The sequence below is a fragment of the Anomalospiza imberbis genome, chromosome 19 (genome assembly GCF_031753505.1).
Source record: "Anomalospiza imberbis isolate Cuckoo-Finch-1a 21T00152 chromosome 19, ASM3175350v1, whole genome shotgun sequence".
Classification (NCBI taxonomy): Eukaryota; Metazoa; Chordata; class Aves; order Passeriformes; family Viduidae; genus Anomalospiza; species Anomalospiza imberbis.
The window spans coordinates 10,504,868-10,524,766 of record NC_089699.1 but is presented as its reverse complement, the minus strand read 5'-3'; the positions used below and the strand labels follow the sequence as shown (position 1 = coordinate 10,524,766).

The 19,899-nt window shown below is 45.5% G+C and overlaps 2 protein-coding genes across 2 annotated transcripts in view; both read left to right on the top strand.

Annotated features, from left to right (window-relative positions):
• Positions 1 to 5,174: 5,174 nt before the first annotated feature.
• On the top strand, positions 5,175 to 7,255 carry SMIM36 (small integral membrane protein 36). The gene has a single exon (XM_068209671.1). It carries the CDS (start codon positions 6,926 to 6,928, stop codon positions 7,253 to 7,255), a length of 330 nt encoding a protein of 109 aa, XP_068065772.1. The 5' UTR covers positions 5,175 to 6,925.
• Positions 7,256 to 7,278: 23 nt separating this feature from the next.
• The window catches only part of MMD (monocyte to macrophage differentiation associated), a 41,340-nt gene continuing 28,719 nt past the window's right edge, over positions 7,279 to 19,899 (top strand). The window contains exon 1 of the mRNA XM_068209667.1: positions 7,279 to 7,334. Within this exon, the coding sequence (XP_068065768.1) occupies positions 7,294 to 7,334 (41 nt within the window). The 5' untranslated portion in view covers positions 7,279 to 7,293. The remainder of the gene's footprint in view (positions 7,335 to 19,899) is intronic.

The following is a 19,899-nucleotide window of genomic DNA, read 5'->3' as shown; positions in this document are numbered from 1 at the left end:
GTGACGTCAGTTATTTATGACTGTTTGTATCCTCATATCTTTTATCTCCCAAGGAAGGCACAGGCTTTGTCCTCAGGGGCCGGCTGTCCCCACCCAAGAGTGGCGGGGCTCCGGTGACAGGGACCACGTCCCTGGGATGGAGCTGGACCACGACGACCCTGTGCAAGGATGGGGATGGCAGCTTGGGCTGTTGGAACGGGGACAGTCTGCTGTCCAACCTTTCCCTGGGGCAAACGAACCAACTCGCAGAAATGCGTGTTGCTGTGAAGGAGGGAAAACAGAGGTGACAGTGAGAATGAGGTTTGAGCATAGTGGGGAAGGAGCAGTTCAAGGAGTCCGTCTCTACTCAACAAAATACTTTGGGATGTGCCCACTTTGGCATCAAACAAGTCCTGTTGCCTTGACTGAGGTTTAGGTATAAGCTTTTTCTTTTTTTCTGAATCAAGCCAATGGTGTAAAAACTTTGTGAACTTGAAATCAGGGAGAGCAAAGCCAGTCTTGCTCTATTTCTTATATTTGTTCCCAGAGGCTTGTTGGCAAAACTGTGATCTGTACTGTTACAAAAGAACTCTGGGACAGAATTATTTGAATAGAGAGCTTTAAGTGATAAAAATCTGTTTATACCACAACATCTCCAGCCAAATTATTGACGTATACATTTCTGTCCTTCCATTGATGTAACTTTTCAATTTCCTGTTGGTGTCTAAGCTTGATTTATTTTTCCATTTATTTGGGTTTTACAAAGAGCACTAAAAAGCTTGGCAGTTGGGGCTCTTATTTTTTTTTTTTTTTCAGTTCAACCCTCTTAGTCCTCGATCACTTCATTGTTTCTGCAAACAATGAAAAAGAGAGATGGAAGAACAGCTGAGAACGGCTGGGTTGCTCACCAGGTGTCTGACTGGTATTCGAGTATCCTCTTTTGAAGGAGGCCTGTATTCCCTGAAAACAAAACACAACACAACAAAACCAAAATTAATTCAGAGTTCACTGTATTTGCTGCCGTCACACATGATGGGACACAGATTTGCAGATCTGAAAAAAGCCTGAAAAATAAAACAAACAAGAAAAGCTGCTCCAGGAAAGCTCAGGCTTTTTTCTCTCTGGTTGCACCCCAGCTGAATTGAGCAAAGAGCTCTGCAGGGCCTCTTGAGGCAGATCCTGCCAAGTTAATTTGAGAGACTCCTTTCTTGTCATCTAACTCCCCTCTGCCTCCCTCACCCAACATCTTACTCAAAGCAGCAGGCAGGAGCCAGGCCTGGGGACCTCTGGTTTTGAGGAAATGACTCCTATGATGTATTCTGCCAGCAAACCTGCTCACTAGGGCAAAGACCCTCTACCCATTCCCAGCTCACAGAAGTCCCCTGGTTCCTAAAAAAGCAGCTACGTGTTGCCATTCACCCCAAGGGTGCAGAATCTTGAATGCAAATCGAGAAAAAGCAGACTGAATTCAGGAGCAAAACTGATTTTTTGCCCACAGATTGGTAACACTGTCACAGCAGCACTCCAGCGTGCCCCAGGAATAGTGATGTACTCCCGACATCCTGCCCCACAGAGGTTTATTCAAGGCAAACAGAGAGAGGCAAACACACCTTCATCACCCTGAGGGAGGACACACAGATTTAGTGGCAAACAGAACCAGGAACTGTTCAGCAGCTCTGTCTGCAATGGCAATAACTGGTGAGCAGCACTGCCCCAAGCTGGAGCCGTCAGTTCCCCTCTTGCCCCTGGGTACAGCAGTTTCTCCTGGATGTCTGTAGCCCCTGACTTTTCTGGGAGGGTGCCAGCACCTATTTCCCTCTTCCAGGCCACAGCTGTGTTAGTGGGGAGGTCACCAAACCCAGCACACCCCCAGATCTGGACACACCCAGTGCCTCTTGCTGCCACTCCAGCTGAGCCACACCTGAAAAATCCTCATTTACTAGGAATGAGGAGAGAAAGAGTATAACCCTTAATCTTCATAAGCAATAAAACAAGATGCTGTAGCTCTCACTTTGTGATTTCTCAGGTCAAATGCTTTACTACCTACAATAATAATTTGATTTCTGGCAGTCACAGCCCCCGTTCAGCTAAACACTCACACCTGAGCAGAGCACTGTGTGCACCTAAACCCATCCCAGCTCAGCAGAGCACGTCAGCATGGACTTCAGGGCCAGGGAAAGAAGGGAAGTGTATCCTTAAAGTTATTTGTGCAGCTCCAAGTCAGACCAAGGTAAAGGATAGGATAGTTTATATGGAGTAATTTTGAGTTGAGAAAACTCAGCTGGGATAAGCAAAAGGAGTTTCATTGAATTTGGTGCAAGCATCATTAACTTTATATCTGCATCATCTTGACTGGCTCTTGAGTTATGGGGCAGAACACAAATCAAGCAAACAGCCCAGCTACAGAAAAATTGAAATGTAGTTTGAGTCAGCTTTACCCATTCCAGGACACCTGCATTAAATATCAAGCATTTCATGTTTTTCCCTCCTGCTTTTAAGTGATTTCACCATTAATAATGAGAAGGAATTCACATTTGGATGGACATGCAGACTGACTAAATATCTTAGAGCACATCAAAATAGATTTTCCACAGATTGGGGTAATTGAGCTTTCATTGGAAAGTTACTTAGAGATGAAAAATAAGGCTATTTCCTTCCTCTAGGTATTAATCTTCTATTACTTTTCACCCTACAGAGTAGCACTGACTAAAGTACACCTGTGATCTGTTGATATCAGCCCAGTTATGTTGAGAAAGTTGTAAGGATTTATCTGACATGAAGATTCAGATCACTGATCTAAAATCAAGTAATGAATTTTCTCTTTCACATCAAATCTGTCATTCTGGTTAACAAGAAAAGTCAATTAAATGTTAAGCTATTTTATATGAACATTCAGCATCATTTCAGTTACATCCTACTGGAGATTATGGAAAGGATTCCTGCCTGACTGTCACACCTTGTGACCCAACTGGTCTGGGTCAAAACTCTGACCCATCCATCCCTCTCTCATGCAGCATCCTGGACTTGTGCACACCCTGTACATTAAAATTGATTTTTTTTTTTTTTTGCCTGCAAAATCCCTATCCAAAGCAAACATGTCATGGCACAAAATCAGCTCCCATGGAGTTTTGCTGCTTGTATATCAAATAGAGCCAGTTCTAGTGCCAGCAGAGCCCTCCAGAAGGAAGCTCGGCTAGAAGCAAACACCAGCACCCCATTTCTGCTTGAACAATCTCAGCTGGGCAGGGGTTTGAGGGGCACATCTCCCCGGGAGCCTGAGACAAAGAAAAACCAATGGGGAAATAGCTGATCAGCATCTGCCACCTCATAGCAGCTGCTTTAATTTTCTTGAGGACCAGATCCTCTCTGGCTGAGACTTTTCTAGTAAGTTGATTTGCAATAAAGGAAACTGGATATAGGTTAGTATGTTTGCCTGCTGGGTACCAGGGGCTGTAAGTGGGAAGTGTTTTCATGGATGTGGTGGCAGTGGTGTCTGAGCTTTTGGGGAGAGGAGTAGGGATCTGTATGCAACATTTCTGAGCTCAATCTGATAAAACCTCAGTCTTTGTTCTGAGCTTCTTTTATTCAGCGTGATTCAGGATATGCTTAATCTCAGGTTAAGCTGCTTCTCTCACCTCTGTAGGACTGTTCACAGTCTCAGAGTCAGACACTTCCCTGACTGATGTGTGTGTGTGAGGTTGGGGTCCCAGCAGGGCACTGAGTACAAATAACTAATCAGACCCATTCTGCATCTTCAGAGCTACTTTCTATTTTACCTTTTCATTTTTCTTCTTGAATTTCTATTACTTTCTCAAAAGCAGCATTTTCACGGCTGTTTTCTGCTGCTGTAGAGATGAAATACAGAACAAATGCAGCTGTAAAGCGGGGAAGAGTTTAACCACTGTGGCAACACTTCCGAGGGCGAGCATCGTGCGAGCCGCGAGCGGGCACCGCGGGAGCTCCGCTGCCCCCGCCGCCGCTGGCGAGGGCCTGTCACCATCGAGCAGAAGAGGTTAAAAAGCAGAGTTTCCTTTCTGCCAGGCGCTGCTGGGGCTCGCAGAGGCGGTTGGTGGCAGCGGGGTCCACTCGCGGTCCCTCGGTGCCACCTGCCGGGCCCGGCTGGCTCCGGGACGCTTCATCAGGAAAGCAACAGCTCCTACGTGCGGCCGGCCGGCACCAGCGCGGGGAGCTCCGCGAGCGCTGAGAAATCCCAGCTGGAAGAGGGAAAAACAGCAAAAAATCCCAGCTGGAAGAGGGAAAAACAGCAAAAATCCCAGCTGGAAGAGGGAAAAACAGCAAAAATCCCAGCTGGAAGAGGGAAAAACAGCAAAAAATCCCAGCTGGAAGAGGAAAAAACAGCAAAAATCCCAGCTGGAAGAGGGAAAAACAGCAAAAAATCCCAGCTGGAAGAGGGAAAAACAGCAAAAATCCCAGCTGGAAGAGGGAAAACCAGCAAAAAATCCCAGCTGGAAGAGGGAAAAACAGCAAAAAATCCGAGCTGGAAGAGGGAAAAACAGCAAAAAATCCGAGCTGGAAGAGGGAAAAACAGCAAACCTGAACATCTATAGTTTGCCCTGGACATGGGCTGGGGGGAGGAAATAAATTATACTGAAGCCAAGTCCCTTGCTAGGCTTCAGTTTTCAGCACACTGACTTGGACAAAGGCTGCTGGGAGCTGGCCAGGCTGAAGGACAGGAATCCTGGGAATAAAACAAAAGCATAAATATGGGATTTTGCTGCAAACCAGGCCCTGGGAGGAGGTGATAGATGAAACTATCATCTATTCTCACCCTTAAGAGAATGATTTGAGATGCTGTGGAGATGTAGAAGCAAGGAGGCTTTTTTGTCTCCAGGAGAATGTGTCTGCAGCAACATGGGAGGTGCTGTGGCAACGCAGTACCAGATTTTACATTTTGAAAAGTCCCTCTAAAAGCTGGCATGATGCCTATCTAAACTAAACACTTGAGGCATGTATCTCCCTGCTGCAATGTTGGACAGTAATCTGAAACAAAGCTGTTCATGTGGAGGACCTTGGAGGAGACAATTCAGGTTTGGAGAACGCATAAACTTTGTTGTTGTTGGTGGTTTTTTTTTTTTTTTTTTTTTTTTTTGGTTTGTTGGTGGTTTTTTTGTGGGGTTTTGTTTTGTTTTGTTTTTGTTTTTTGGGGTTTGCTTGTTTTGTTTTTTGGTTTTGGGTTTTTTTTTTTTTTTCTGTTAGCACAGTGCTAAGTTCAGAACCCAGGCTGTCATTTGAGGAACAGTTTAAAAGACTTAATGTAAAATCCCATCTCTGTCTCAGTATGGAAACTATATAATGTTTATCACTCTGGTACTGATCTTTTGTAGCACAACATGATTGAAATTTAAGGCCATGAAATCCATTGCCCTTCAAATGTGCTGTTGCTTCTGAGAATTTTGGAGGGATTTCCAAAAGACTTTCAGTTTCCCAGCGATCACTGACACCAAATCCCGGCTCCTATTGCCATTGCTTTGGATGGGAAGTGCATAATTAAGAGCCTGTCTTGAAAAAAATCTCAGCCTCATCTAAACCACATCTGACAGCCAAATGCTGAGCTTCAGACACAGCATGTGGTGTGTGACAGGCACAGAAGAGCGGGGACACACAAATGTGCATCCTGGGTGCCGTGGGGTTCTCTCCCTCTGCCAAACATGCCACTGGCAGTGCCAGCCTTGGGATTACTCTGATGCAAACTTCTCCTCAGCTAAACAGCCGTGAGGGCAGATGGTGGGTGGGGGATGCAGCTGATGTTGACCTTAAAGCCAGTGGCATATGTGGAGGTCGAGGCGGCAGGATGGCCCCATGACATATTTCTTACAGCTTAGACACGCCAGAGCGGATTCCTGCTGACACGTAAAGCCCTTTTCCACAGCTCTGGCAGTGCTAAGACCTGGGACAGCCTAATCCCTTCCTAAAAGCCTTGTGTGCTGTAACCAAAACCTTGGGGTTTTGCATGGAGAGGTGAATGTGCTGACGTAGGGTCTGTGGTGCTCCTTGGCCCCATCCCTTTGTGTCTGCCTCCCTGGTGTCCTGGACATCTCTGGCTTCCAGCAGCCACAGTGGTCTTTCTCCAAGCACTGTGTGGGTGACACGTGGCAGCTCTCTATGTCCCTACTCCCTCATCTGCTTCAGAGACATAAATCTGGAAGGTGCAAAAGGCACTTGAAGGGTTTGTGCTCAGGAGCCTGGCCCTGCTGCCAGGCACTCACAAACTTCACCCTCTTCTCAGCCAAAGGTCCACACAGGAAAAAGAAACTAGCAGCACCCTGGCTACAGAAATGCTGCAGTTTTGTTGTACCTTCCCACACATGGGAGACTCAAATGAGACAGAGCAACCTGTGGGAAGCAGGATCCTACAGAGGAATCTGTGCAAGGACTGGCTGTGCAGTGTGTGAGAGCAGTGTGACGTGTCCTTGTAATACTGACAGCAACCTGGGCAATAAACATCTTTAATTCACTTTAAAACACTTCTGTAGCACTAGCCCAAGGCAGAAAGGTCTTAGTCAAAATCAGGATCAGGCTTGTGAGTTTGAGAAAAGTTACCTTGCAAATGACTTTCTAATTATTTCTGTATTCATTTACTAATTATGCAGCTCAGGTTTTTTCAGCCCATGAGTTCAAACCCACCTGAGGAATGGAGGGTCTGCAAAATAGCCTTAGAGAAAACTCAGTTTAGTACCTGCCCACCAAGGAAAAAGGTGGTCCCTGGGCAAGGAGGATGTTTTCCTATCAATATAGCAATCAAATTTAGCTTCTGCCACTGTAGGCAACGTGGCATTAAAAGAAGGAGCTTAAGTTATTAAACTGAGCTGCTTTAATCGTCCGGTTCGGGGAAATCCATTGCTACAGGAGACCTGAGGATTAGTGTATTTTTACCACAAAGCCAATACATCTATTCTGATCAGTTAGCACTTGCTCATTCGTGCATATGAAACTTCATTCTCTGAGTTTGCCCTCACTAGTATGGGACCAAATGGAGTTTTATTTGGAGATTGACCCTGTTACCTTGAATCTCATCATTCTGGTATCTAGCTATGTCATTTTGCTTCTGGTTTTCCTGATCTCCTGCGTGCTCTATGACTGCAGAGGGAAGGATCCCAGCAAGGAATATGCTCCTGAGGTCCCTGCAGACACCCAGCCCCCGATCCGGCTGGTGGTGATGCAGCAGGGCTCCCCTGGCACTCGCTGGGCAAAGGGGCTCATCTCTGCCTACGAGAACCCTGCTGATCTGCCTGGGAAAAGGACTACAGTGGTGTGAGGGACCCTGCCTGGAGCTCCAGTTCCTGCCTCTCTGCTATGTTTACTCCCCGCGTGCAGAAGGACAACGCGATCCCCAGGTACGTTCAGACACTGATTTATTCAATGTGCTGCCATTGCTCGGGGGATCATTTGATGTTGAGCTGTGCCCTGCATCGATATGAGCTCGCAGTTCTGCCTGCCAGCCATAAAGAGACTAACTTCCATTTCTGCTGCTGCCTTGCAGCCCACTGGCAGCCAGCAGCAGTGACGCTGTTATCCTCTCGGGCACTGAAGCGGGGCCTTGGTTTAATCTTGAGTTGTGCCCAGTGCAGTTATTTTGGCAGGGACTCAGTGTTGTTCAGAGCATCCCACCCCAATGGGCTGAGCTGTGCTGCCCCACAGCCTCAGCACGTCTTCCTCAGTCCTGCAAATGACCTTGGAAGGCTGTTCCCACCTCCCCAGGGAGAACAGAAACACTAAGGATTTTCAAAGGATAGAGATAGTGCCTTTCCTGTAGAAGCCAGCTGCTGCTCCCATCAGAAATCAATACTTTCTATGTTGGCTGTGAGCTCCCCTGAGGGCAGTGCCAAGCCTGTCTTGGCACGTGTTTTCTGTAGGTAGAACACAAGCTCTGCTCTTACGGAGCAGAGCACCCCTTGCCCTGCACAGATCCCCTGTCAGGATACAATTTGCTTCCTGGAAAAGCTGGGTACAATGCCTCCTGCCCAGGGGGAAGTGGGAACTGAGGTGAATTTACCAGTAATGTGAAACGTGTGTCACTTCTGTCCTCTGGAACAGGAATTTCTAACCCCATGTCCTGGATTTCAGTGTCCATCTCGCCCTGAGCCTTCCTTCAGCCATATCATGTTCCTGCTGGGCCACATCAAGGCTGTTATTGTATCTCCAGTAAATCTAATGCTATCTGCATCAGGTCCTGCTATTCCCATCATTTCAGAGCTATAAGCTAAAGGCCTTTTTGGTTAACAAGTTTCTTCTGCATCTTGCTGGTTTTGTCCCTGTCAGTGCTCCTTAGGATGTTTAACACTAGGTTATTGTGTCCCTCTAAATAGTGCTCAAGTTCCTATATGTGATATTATTTAAGTGGTGGATTTTAGCTGGTTATTAAGGGCAAGTTAGCACTGGACCCAGACAGTTGCAGGTGCCTGTCCCATAAGCTATTTTACATCATGTCAATGTGAAGTTCCCACAGAGTCCTACAGAAAGGTTTCGTAAGCACAGTGAGATTTATTACCTGTGTCAGGTGTCATGGATGACTCAGTGGATGCAGTGATCCCAATGTCTTCAGGACAGGCATTTTAAATACTTCCAGAAATAAACTGCAGTGAATTCAAACCACAATTGAACAAAGCTGTTGGCTGGATTGCATGGTTTGTACTCCAGCTGGGTAGGAACAGTCTGCCTGTGCTACATCCCCAGACATGCTGGTTTCTGAATCAGCCACAGAGCACCCTGGCTTCAGCAAAGAAATCTCAAGAGTACCTTTTATTTAACTGTATTTTAAGAAAAGGAGCCAGAATGATTGGTGTTTTTTCTTTTGGTTTCTAAATTCTTGTGGGTGAACCCAGGTTTTGTTTTCAAGCTGTCCTTTGCACCCTGGGAGTCATGGATATGCCTGGTTTGGGAAGGAAGCCTGAATTGGAAGGAAGGTTCCTGATGGGTGGGTTTAAACTGGAGTAAAACTCTTCATGTGATGAAACTGGTAAATCAGAAATTGGTCCTATGATCCTCTTCCATGTATCATGCTGAAATAACTACATTGAATGTCTTCTTTTGGTTGTTTAGCACTGAAAAAGTGCAATTAGTTGCAGCTGCTTTGGCAAAACGTGGCAGTGACTGAGCTGCTCGTATGTTATGGCTGCTGTCACCCACGCAGGGTGGGTTATCTCTCCTTGGGCTCTCCCATCTGCCTTCCCTTCAGCCTGTAAGCTCTTTAAAGCTTGTTGTGTGTTCATGTGTCATTTAACATTCTAGGAGCATTCTTGGTGATAAGGGATCCCTGGCATTTAAGAACAGAAATAATAACATTTGTTAATAAGACCTTGGGGGAGGACTAAAAAGAGCTCAAAAATATCACAAAGAGCATGTCACAGCTCGTGGGACATAGAATGCCACAGTGCCAGCAAAGAAGCTGTGGTTATTTGCTGAAGGTCATGCAAATAATGTAATGACACCACGTCACCATTTCATTGCCACTGTGTTTGTTTCTGTAGGTAAAACAGACTTGCAAGGCTGTGTTAATAAATACTTTCAGATAGCTGAAATTCTCCAGATATGGAGTTTTGTGTGCATTAACCACAGATCCCTGGCTCCTTGGAGCTTGATGGCAAAGCTGCTGATTTTGGCAGGGTAAGTTTTCAGCCCTAAGCTTTAGGAAGTTGTGCCTGGGGAGGCTGCAGGCACAGGACCAGTTTCCATTGTTCTCTCATGAGGACGTTTGTCAGTTGTGATAGTTGGTGGACTCTGCTCCAAAATGTGGAGTTAAAAGCAGCAAATGATACTTTCCTTCTGATAGCAGAAAGGTAAACATAGGGTAAATCCCTTTCTGGAAAATGAAAAACTAAATTGCGTCAGGACTTTGCCTTCCCAATAGGAATAAAATGGCTTTCTTGGTTTTGTCTATACTAAACCAATATTGGAGTAATTTGTCTTACTAGGCCAATATTGGAATATTGTTTATACTAAACCAGGATTAGAGTATTATTAGTGGGAGAGAATCCTTGAGTATGTAATGAGAATTCCAAGTAATCAAGTCCCTATGAGTGAAATTACTGCTTTGGGGAGGTCTCTGCTGCCATGCTTTACTTAATGACTGTGTCAAGATTAATGCACGCAAATGGACTTTCATCAGGCCAAGCTTGCCAGAAATCAGCCTTGAAGCTGTGTTCCTTCGAGTGCTTGCAGTCCTCTGCCACGCCATTTGCATCACTGGGAGGAAACAGGGATGAATACTCCCACAGCAGGGTTGCTGTTTGCATAAGTTGTGTGTAAAATGTGAATCCCTTGCTGGAATTCACACAGTACAAAACATTCTGAACCAAGATTTGTTGTTTTCTATCCCAAACTGAGCCTTGCAGAGGAGCTCTGCAGAGACTGAGCTATCACTTTGGGACACCTGCAGCATCTTCCAAGCCCTGTCCCACATGGGGAAGCACCAGAATGTGACTGCGGGGATCCATGGATTCAGGAAAGAGCCCCTGAATCTGACTCTTCCATCCCTGCTCAGTTGAGGATGGGTTTATGCCTTGCTTAATCCTGCCCGTGCCTATGGAGACGTTCTTTGCCCAGAGGATTAGGCAGGATTTTAAGGCCAGGATATCCAGCAGAGAAATCCTGTCCTGCAGCAGGTGCCCTTTGCAAATGAGTGAGATGTGGGTAAAATTGTATTAATATTTATTCATAAGCAATATGAGGTGGACAATGTTGGATGGACTGACAAGGATTCAGGAAATATGCTCTATTCCCTGTTCTGCCCTTGGCTTATGGGGCATCCCTGGGCAGTTCTTGTCCCCTCTGTGCTTTGCTCCATGTATCTGGTTAGTTTTCTCTGCTCCTCTGCCCTCTGCACTGAGATTTCTCTCTTCTAAGTCATTTATGCAGTTCATAAGGAGTTATCATTACAAAACTGGCACACAAGGGCTGCACTTGAATTTCAGTCCATGGACTAACTCCAGTAGGATCCAAGAGAACAAAATAAAATATCCTCCCACAGCAATGCAGGTGGATCAGAGAAGTCATTGAACAAGCCACATGAAACCTGGGCAAACTCTGGGCACAGCCTTACAACACCTGCTTTGGGTGAGCTGTGGTCACCATGGCACTCTGATATCTGTAGCTCTGTGATTTGAAGCGAACTCAGGGGTGCTGGAAGGATTTATTGCTGTTCTGCAGGAAACAGGAATTCAGTCTGCACTGGCTCGCTTACAGTTGGCATAGTGTGCTTTTAAAGTCACAAATTACTGCTTCTGTAAAGCCTTTATTAAAGGGCTTTAGAGAAACAACAGGAAAAAAGATTTCCAGAGTTCTCCAATATTAATTCTAGTCAAACATGTCATTAAATTCACTGAAAATTCATCTTTCATGTGAGGCTGTTCCACTGTAAACATACTGTCTAAGCCTTCAGATTTCTTTTTAAAATCCCTAATAAGCCACTACATATGAGTAGAGGATTAGTCCAGACAGACTAACCCATATTTGGCAGGGAGAATTCCTTCCCATGCAGTGATTGTTTTGAATTTGAAATGGGTTTAACCTCGTCTCGTTTTTTTTTATCAGCACATTGTTTCATCCTCTGATTGTGCTGAGTGTAGAAGCAGAGTGACATGGCCAAGTCAAACCCCTTGGCTGTAAGAAGGACGTAAGAATAATTTTTACTGCCTAGAACTGCATCACCTTGAGTTATCAGTCATTCAGCTTGTGTGATGTTGGTGCTTTGGTGGGAATGCCAGGAGGTAAGAATTGGTATTGGGACTTTAACTGGAAATACTGTTCTTCCAACCATGAGCCAATGCTGCTTTGGGGAGCCCTACAGCCCATTTGTCATCTTTTAGAGGGATCAAACCCCACAAGCCCAAGTCTCTTGAGCTACCTGTGTACCTTTTATATGGCAAAGCACTGAGCTGGGTGTCGTGGCCCTGGGTGTCCAGCCCAAATGACTTTGTGGCTCTCCCAAGTGCTTGACTTCCTGTGCAGGATCTCTTCTGTCAGGTGGGCTCTGGGGGTTGAACTGAATCCACGTGTCCTGAACTGAATCCAGGAGTCCTGAGGGGCTCCTGGATGAAATGACAGCTGGAGCCTCAGCAAGGATGTGCATGTGAGGAGCATGGTGTACGTGTGCTGGTGGCTGCTGGCCCTGAGCAAAGCAGGTGGACTCCTGGGGCAGCTCTCAGAGCTCTGAGGTGAAGGTCTGGCTCTTCATGCTACAGTGGTGGAAAGCTAAATTAGTTGTTTACAAATAAACTGCTCTGACATCCGCAGCAGAAAGCTATCTGACTTAACTAGAGAAAATCATAGCAGAATGATGGAAGCTAGAAAAATCTGAACAGATGCCTTCTCAAGCTTCTGTTCTGCTCCTGCTTTAGTTTCCTTACTTCTTCCTCCTCACATATGCTGGTTTCCTTGGAGACACTTTCCTTGGAGAAACTGCTTGGTTTCCCTGTCTGACACTGACACTGTTTGACATTAATGTTTCAAAGAGGCATTTCCACCCTAATGTGACAAATCGGGTGGTTTTTGGAGGCAGATCCTTGTCACAAGGCATCCGAATCCAGAATGTGAGGGTTCAGCCCCGGCTGGGGATGGGTCAGTCTCATCCCAGATCTGCAGCAGATGCTCTGTGTGGGCAATGAAGCTGTGCCCTAGTTTCTCCATCTGTTAATGTCAGTAATAATTGTTACACAAGTGGGGTGTAGGGTTGATTTAATTAATATTTATGAAGGAACATGAGATCCTTTCACGGGTGGTGCTATGGAGAAATTGTTAATTATGAATGATTATATATTTGTGTCTCTTCCCGAATACCTAGAAGACTTGGACATATTGTTTAAGCACTCTCATTTTGAACTCCTTCAGTATTGAAGCTGATTTGGCCTATGTTATAGCTCTTTATTACTCTAAAAATACACTGAATTTAACTGCTATTGACTTCAGCATGAGCAAGGAATATAGGCTTAGCATCCACCTTTATCTGTAATAATTGTATTGTCTAAGTAATTAATATCCTTTTATCACTTCATTATGTAATATTTTTCACATTCTATTTTTATCTCTACCACTTCTTTCATGTAAAATAAATATACAAATTCAGGTCAATTCTAGGGCTAAACCTTTCAAGAAAGAGGAGGGAAGGCAGGGATTGGGCATATCCACCTTTGCCTTCTTCAAATGACAAACCCCCTGAATTTCTGAGAAATTGATGGGAATTGTCTTAAGTTTATTGCTGGAAACTGGGCACACATAATGGGAATATAATGAGCAGAAAAGGTGGATTGAAAAAATCTGTGAGTGGCAGATGTTTGTAGGTGCCTTGTCCATTTGGTACAGCCACTGCACCTCAGACCCTCCCCAACAACAACCAAAAAAAGACAATACTTGATGGAGGCATATTAATAGTGCTTATTACAGGTGATTTCTTTCCCATTCTCTGCATCCCTCCTGTTTCAGGAGCATTTTAAGCACAGATTTGACGTTAAGTCACACACTTGTTTCCTCAAAAAGAGGAAACCTACTGTTTTTCCCTCCAAAAGAAGAGCTGGCAGCAGCAGCCTGGGCTTGCTGAAGGACAAACACTCCACCTGTCCTGAGCCTGAAGGACATGTCCCTTAGTGAGACAGAATCTACCCAAATTTCAGCTGTGCCCCGCGGGGAGCAGTGCAGGGCTGTGGTTTGCTCTCTGCAGGGTTCACAGCAACACTTCCTTTAAATCATTTCTCATCAGCCACCAGCAGCTCTGCAATTTCCAGCCCTCCAGGCAAAGCAGGCAGGTCACCAGGGCAGGGGAGGTGTTATGAGCCCAGGGACACTGTGGAGGGAAAGAAAAGCTTTTTACTGAGATGGGAATGGTATTTTATCACTTTTCAGGGCTTTAGTTTTAGACCAGGTTTACACTGGAACCAGAGTGATTTAATAATGGGTGGGTGTTTTTATTACTAGCAAAAACTCTGATGCTGACATGATTACACCAGCAAAAAGTAACTTGACAATAAGCCTTTTTTTCCTTGCTGAAGCAATGTGTACTAACTTGGCAGATAATCTCATTAATTAATTGAAGCTCTATTTACAGTTGATGGAGAGAGACAGCTTGTTAGGGACATGCCATCCAGTCTTTTCTAGTGCAGACAGGCTCTGTAGAGCTGCATTTTTATTTATATACACATGCTGAATTGAAAATCGGGGCATCGCTTGTAAAGCCAAGTGTTCTATCCCTGGAGAAATGAATAGAAGGCAAATCTTTGGCATCAGGAGGCTCCCTGTTTGTTTTGGGAAGGAAAACTGGCAGGGATCCCAATGCTAACTCTGAACATCTGAGGGAAAGGCTGCTGGAAAGAATTATGTCGTGACGCAGACAGGGGAAAGCCAGGAAATTTGAAGCCAGGACAGAGACTCCTACCTTAACTCATTCTGGCATGGAAAAAATCATTGTGAAGTATTAACACCACAACTTTGGGATGTGTATTTACAAAACGTGCTAGTGTTTGAGTTGCCTGGGAGGAGGGAGGTTTTCAGCAGTTCTTGGTGGTAGAGATGAGAGAACTGCTGGGACAGGTGGGAGTGCTAAGCCGTGACTGAAGGAGGAGATGGGGATCATCATTGTCCCATCCATGTGTTTTTGTAACTGCCTTGGCAGTGTTATTTGGGAGGGGATATGCTGCTCCCCCATTATTACCTCTGGAGAGCTGAAGGGACAAAGGACCCTTTTTTGTTTCCCTGCCAGCCAGCTCTGTAGGCCATGAGGTCCCTAGGTTTCTCTCTTCTTGTGAATTTGTGCTCTCAGTATTACAAAAGTCCATCTGTTTGTCGGGGTGACAGTTAAACTGCCATTAGGAGAGTGTAAGATATTATCATGGGCTGGTTAATGGGAAACTATTTTGCAAATGGACTCATTGCTCTTCCACTTTTGCAAACAGAAAATGCTTTGCCTTCTTCAGCTGCTGAAGGTGAACGTGTGCTTTTATTTTGTTGCCTGTTTGCTCTTCATGTGCAGTGAAAGAGAAGATGCCCCAACCTGGGGTAGAGCTCCCAGAGGAGAGGGCAGTCATGTTTGAGGCAAGAAGCAAAGAAAGGTCCCACCACCAGCAGGGAGGTGGGAGAATGGTGCTGCTAAAACTTCCCCAAAGGTGGCCAAAGCCTGGCCTGCAGGGCAGAGCTTCAAAGCACGGTCATGCTGTAGGGCTGCCTTTTCCTGTTTTGTTTAGCAGCTGCTAGGAAGGAGATGACCATGTTTTTTCTGTGCCCTCTCTGCTGGGAAGCATTCAGGGTAATCTGGAGTCACAGATGTTACAGAGGCCGGATCATTTCCTTTTTTTTTTTTTTTTTTTTTTTTTTTTTTTTTTAGCAGAAGAAGTCAAGGCATACTTATTGGATGAAATGGATGAAGGCAAAAGGCTAAAGCCCAGGCTGTGCTCTCATCACTGGAGGGTGAAACACCTCTCTTTGTTTCTACACACAGCAAAATCTTGCCCTTACCTGGACTGGAGCAGGGCCAGCCTTTTGCTATGAGTTCCCTCCAGGCAGGTGTGCAGCAGCACTCACCTGCCTGCAATGAGCAGGGTACCCTTGGATCTCCAGGTGCTTCCCATCCTGTGCAGATGGCTGGAAGTGGAAGCTGGGTCTCAGCAGCTCCCTGTCCATCCTCAGAGGCCAGTTCCCCCAGGACGAGCTCCAGGACCTGGCTGGATGGCAGGAATGCCTGTCCTGAGCGGGGCCAGGCGGGATGTGTGCTACCAGTGTGTAACAGTGCTGTGAGCGTGGGCAGCTCCCGTCACTGCATCTTGTCAGTGCAGAGCTCGAGAGCATCCTCTTGGGTCAGAAGTATTTTGCCACTCTCGTTTCGTTTGATTGAAGTGCCAGCCTGTCAGATTAGCTCTGCTCCTACAGGGCACCAGCTTTTCTGTCTTAGCAGATAAACCTCTGCTGGCCAGATCACGGCGTCTGAAGCCCCCAGCACAACCTGCCAGAAGGCACCCGGGGCTCCGAGCAGCCCTGAGTTCAAAGGGGCACTTTGGGCTAAGAACTCCCAGTGAGCCTGATCATGACTTCAACCTGGGAGATGGGGACAGCAAGTGCCCCAGATGACCAGAGCAGGGCAAGGCTGCAGAGAGATAACTGGGTTTGTAGGTGCAGCCCTGGCTGCTGGCACAGCACAGGCTGCTCCTGTGTGGGATGCAGTCAGAAAACGCTTTAATGTTTGGATTTTAAAAACTGAAACCATCATATTGCATGTCTCCTAATAAAAGATAATATAGAATGCAATAATGTAGCAACCCTATTGGCTTCTCTGGTTGCTAGCTCCATGTTAGTGTATAATGCATGCACACAGCTCCACATGCTGAGACCTGTCAGTGCACATAATTACAGCTTCTTGCATAAAGACTGCAGGTGCTTCTATTTTAACAGTGTCTTAAATTCAATACAGAAGTCACCCCAGCTCTATTCTTATTCTTCACCTTGTCTCAGGTCACCTCTTTTCTCCAGAATCTCAAGGGACAGGGCAGGTTATTTGACATTGACATGCAACTGCTGTCCTAAGCATCAACTTTCCAAACAGCACATTCTGGGATATAGGTACAGCACATGACGTGATCTTGGTGTCTCCCCACAAACCACTGGTCTTTCCATGCTCCAGTTTTTGGATTTGCAGGGGCCAGATTCTGTTGCTCAGGAGTGGGATGTGACCCTGGACAGGTCTGAAGCCCATGTGCTGTGCTCTGTTCTCCCTGTCCCTGCTGCAGGCAGGAGGTTACTCAAGGTAAGTCAACAGGATTTCAGTGATACCTTGGGGTGACACGAGTGTAACTGCAATGCAGGAGAGGGGCCCAAATCTGCACGGGTACAACCATGATTTCTATTTGGCTGTCATGCTTCAGAGCCTCTGTGAAGCCACAGTTTGGCTGCTGGATGTGCTGCCCCAGCTTTCTGCTATTCCACCCTGCTTTCAGATCCAGCTGCTCTCTTACTGTTGGTTTTCACACTCATTTTGTCACTCTTTGTACACCAAGACCACTAATTGGTGCAGCTAATTAACTGTTAAAAGACAGCGTCTCTGTCTTCAGATCCAACCCATGGATCTGAGCAAAGCTTTCCTGAGGGGCAAAGGCAGCTACAGCTCTGACCACCCCAAACTCGTGTCATTAGAGCTGCACCTGGGAGATTCAGCTCTTCCCTTTGTTTTCCCTTTGAGGGCCTCAAGCAATGTTTTTTGCTTAGTCGGATGTAAGGATGCTTTTTAGTGGACAGATGGCATTTTTCAAGTGAAAATGGGATGAATAAAATCAAATATTTGTTTAAATTTGAACAGAAGTAATATGTCTAATCAGACTGTCCTCCTCTGGCATCTATCCATGGAAATACAAACCACAAAGCAGCAAGTAACAGCCCCGGATTTTACACTGGAGTGCCTCCCTAAGAGACTGAGTGTCCTGTTCAGTACAGATTTCACTGGGTTCCCAGGGCTTGCTTTCTTTATTTGAGGTTTGGTGCAACAGCAAAAAACTGCTGCTTTGTTTCTTTTGAAGACTGTAGAACATTCTTTGAGTAACTCTGAATCTTCAGGACTGGGGTTCTATGAATGTGCCCCCACAAAACCTGCTGTGCAGAGGGGATGTGTAACACCACTGATCCAGCAGCTCTGTGCCCAGCCAGGAGCAGCTGCTGGTAACCAGGCCCTTGTTTTTGTCAGCCCAAGACCCCATTTCAGACAGACCTGTGTACAAGTCGGAAATCATCACGTTTTTTCTTTCACTTCCTTTTGTATAATGACAGTCCTACTTTCCTTTGACAGTGCAGTAATTTAGAATTTGATGGTGGTTTAATGAAAATCCTGTTCTTCTCCCTGGAAATTGAAAGTCAACATTACAAAGAAGTCCTTCCTTGACCTTTCCCTGTTGGCCACTCCTGGAAATTAGAGTGTCTTCATTTTAATGAGCTCAGAGGATTGGGGAGTTGCAAGAAAAGAAAAATCAACTTCAAAAATATCTCACCTCCCCTTGTGAATATGTCAGGACATGTTTTTAGATGCAGAGCTCTTACCTGAACAGGCTTGTTCTCTCCTCATTCTGTGGCTTCTCCAGCTGAGCTGTTTCTTGGCTCCAGCCTGTGCTTTATGATGCAAGGCCATGTTGACTTTGCATGAGGTTTGTTGCAATGTATAGAGTAGATTTGTAAATCTCCCCAGCCTTTGCTCCTCTCTCTGTCACTTCTGCAGTCCAGTCCAGCTGGCAAACCAGGGGTGACCTGCCTCTGTGTGCGTGTGTGTATAAATACATATAAGACTATATATCATACGTAAGAATATATAATGATATAAGATGCAATAAGAAAACATCTCTGCAAGGCTTCAGGAGCTTGTCTAACCTGGCAGGGCCATCCTAGAAGTGAAGTGGAAAAAACTAACTAAATAGGAATGACTGAGAATGGAATGAATTCAGGAAATGCTGGGCTTGGGGCTCTCCTCTACTTGTCCCTGTGGGTCCCCTTCTTGGCCATGTGGGTCTGAACTGTGCCCAGTGCAGGTTTGAAATTTGGGTGATGTGGAGACAGAGCCCAGCAGCTGCAGTGCTCATCCATGCTGCAGTTTTTGGATTTGCAGGGATGGGAAAGGACTTCTGCCTTAGAGCCAGAGTGATGCTGCTCTAGAAGTGGTTTGGGACCATGTATCCACAGGCTGCAGGAGTTTGTAAATGAAAATAAAATATTTGAGTATTTGTCAGCAGTTGATGAAACTCTGCTGGTTTGTTGGGTTTTTTGGTTTGTTGGTTGTTTTGTTTTGTTTTGTTTTGTTTTACCAAAAGGTTTCAAAACTGGCCAGGCATCTTGTTGCTTTTTAGAGTACTGAAAAATTTCCTTATTTTAACCTTTTTGTTGGGTGAAATGATTTCTTCCAGAACCAGTGTTGTGGGGTCAGTCAGATTTCAAGCCCAAGCTCATGGCTATGGAATTGCTCCTCTTTTACCAACCTGAGTGCCTGATTAGAAATTCAGTCTGCTTTCACAGCCAAAGGAGAGGGTTGGGTACCTCCAGAGGAAATTCAGCTCTCAGGTGTGTTTTGTTTCCCCTGAGGTAAGAAGACACTTCATTTGGGTTCAGTGAAAAAAACACAGGTTTGGTGTCTACTGTGCATTTTGGGTTTCTGGCTCTGGAGGTGGTGTAAGCACAGCTGTGGAAGATCCTCTGCAGCAAGTTTGCTGTGTAAAAAGTTAGAATTTGTATAGGTTTGAAAGCTGTTTAAATAATAGTTTTTTAGTACTACACCAGTGTTATCTTGCATACATATTTATTTAATAGTAAGACCAAAAGCTTGGAAGAGAACTGTGTTTGCAAAGGGCTGTGATGGTAAAGGTTTCCTTCTCATGTCTGTGTGCAGCACAAAATGGAAGCAGATATATAATGGAAAATATGTAGGAAAGGTAATTTATTCTATCAATGTCAAATACCCATACAAACCACTCTGGCTTGATATTTATATTTGCAGAGTTTATTAGCACAAAATAAAAAAAATAAACCATAGTGAACATAAAATAAACCACACTGGCATATGGGAAGAGTGTCACCAAAGCTGTCCTTGCTGCTGCTTCAGTGTATTTATCCAACACTGGGGCTGATCACTCCCAGAGCAGCACTGAACAGTTTGGCTTTGAGGTGAGTCAAGGAGGAAACTACAGGGATTGCTGGTTGGGAAATCAGGGTAAAATCTGGAGCAGCCATATGTAAACATTGACATGGTTACGTGAAGGATAAATGTGCAAATACAAAATACCCTCAGGCCTTAAATCATGAGAGTCTTACAGTGATGCTGCCCCAGGCCAGGATTGCTCTGCAGGGCAGGACCTGCCATCAGCCAAGGGCTTCTTGGATTGTGGATGGCTTTTTCCTGCACTGGTTTTAGCCCATTTTTAGTTAAAAAAAGAGATGAGCTTCACTGCCTCACCT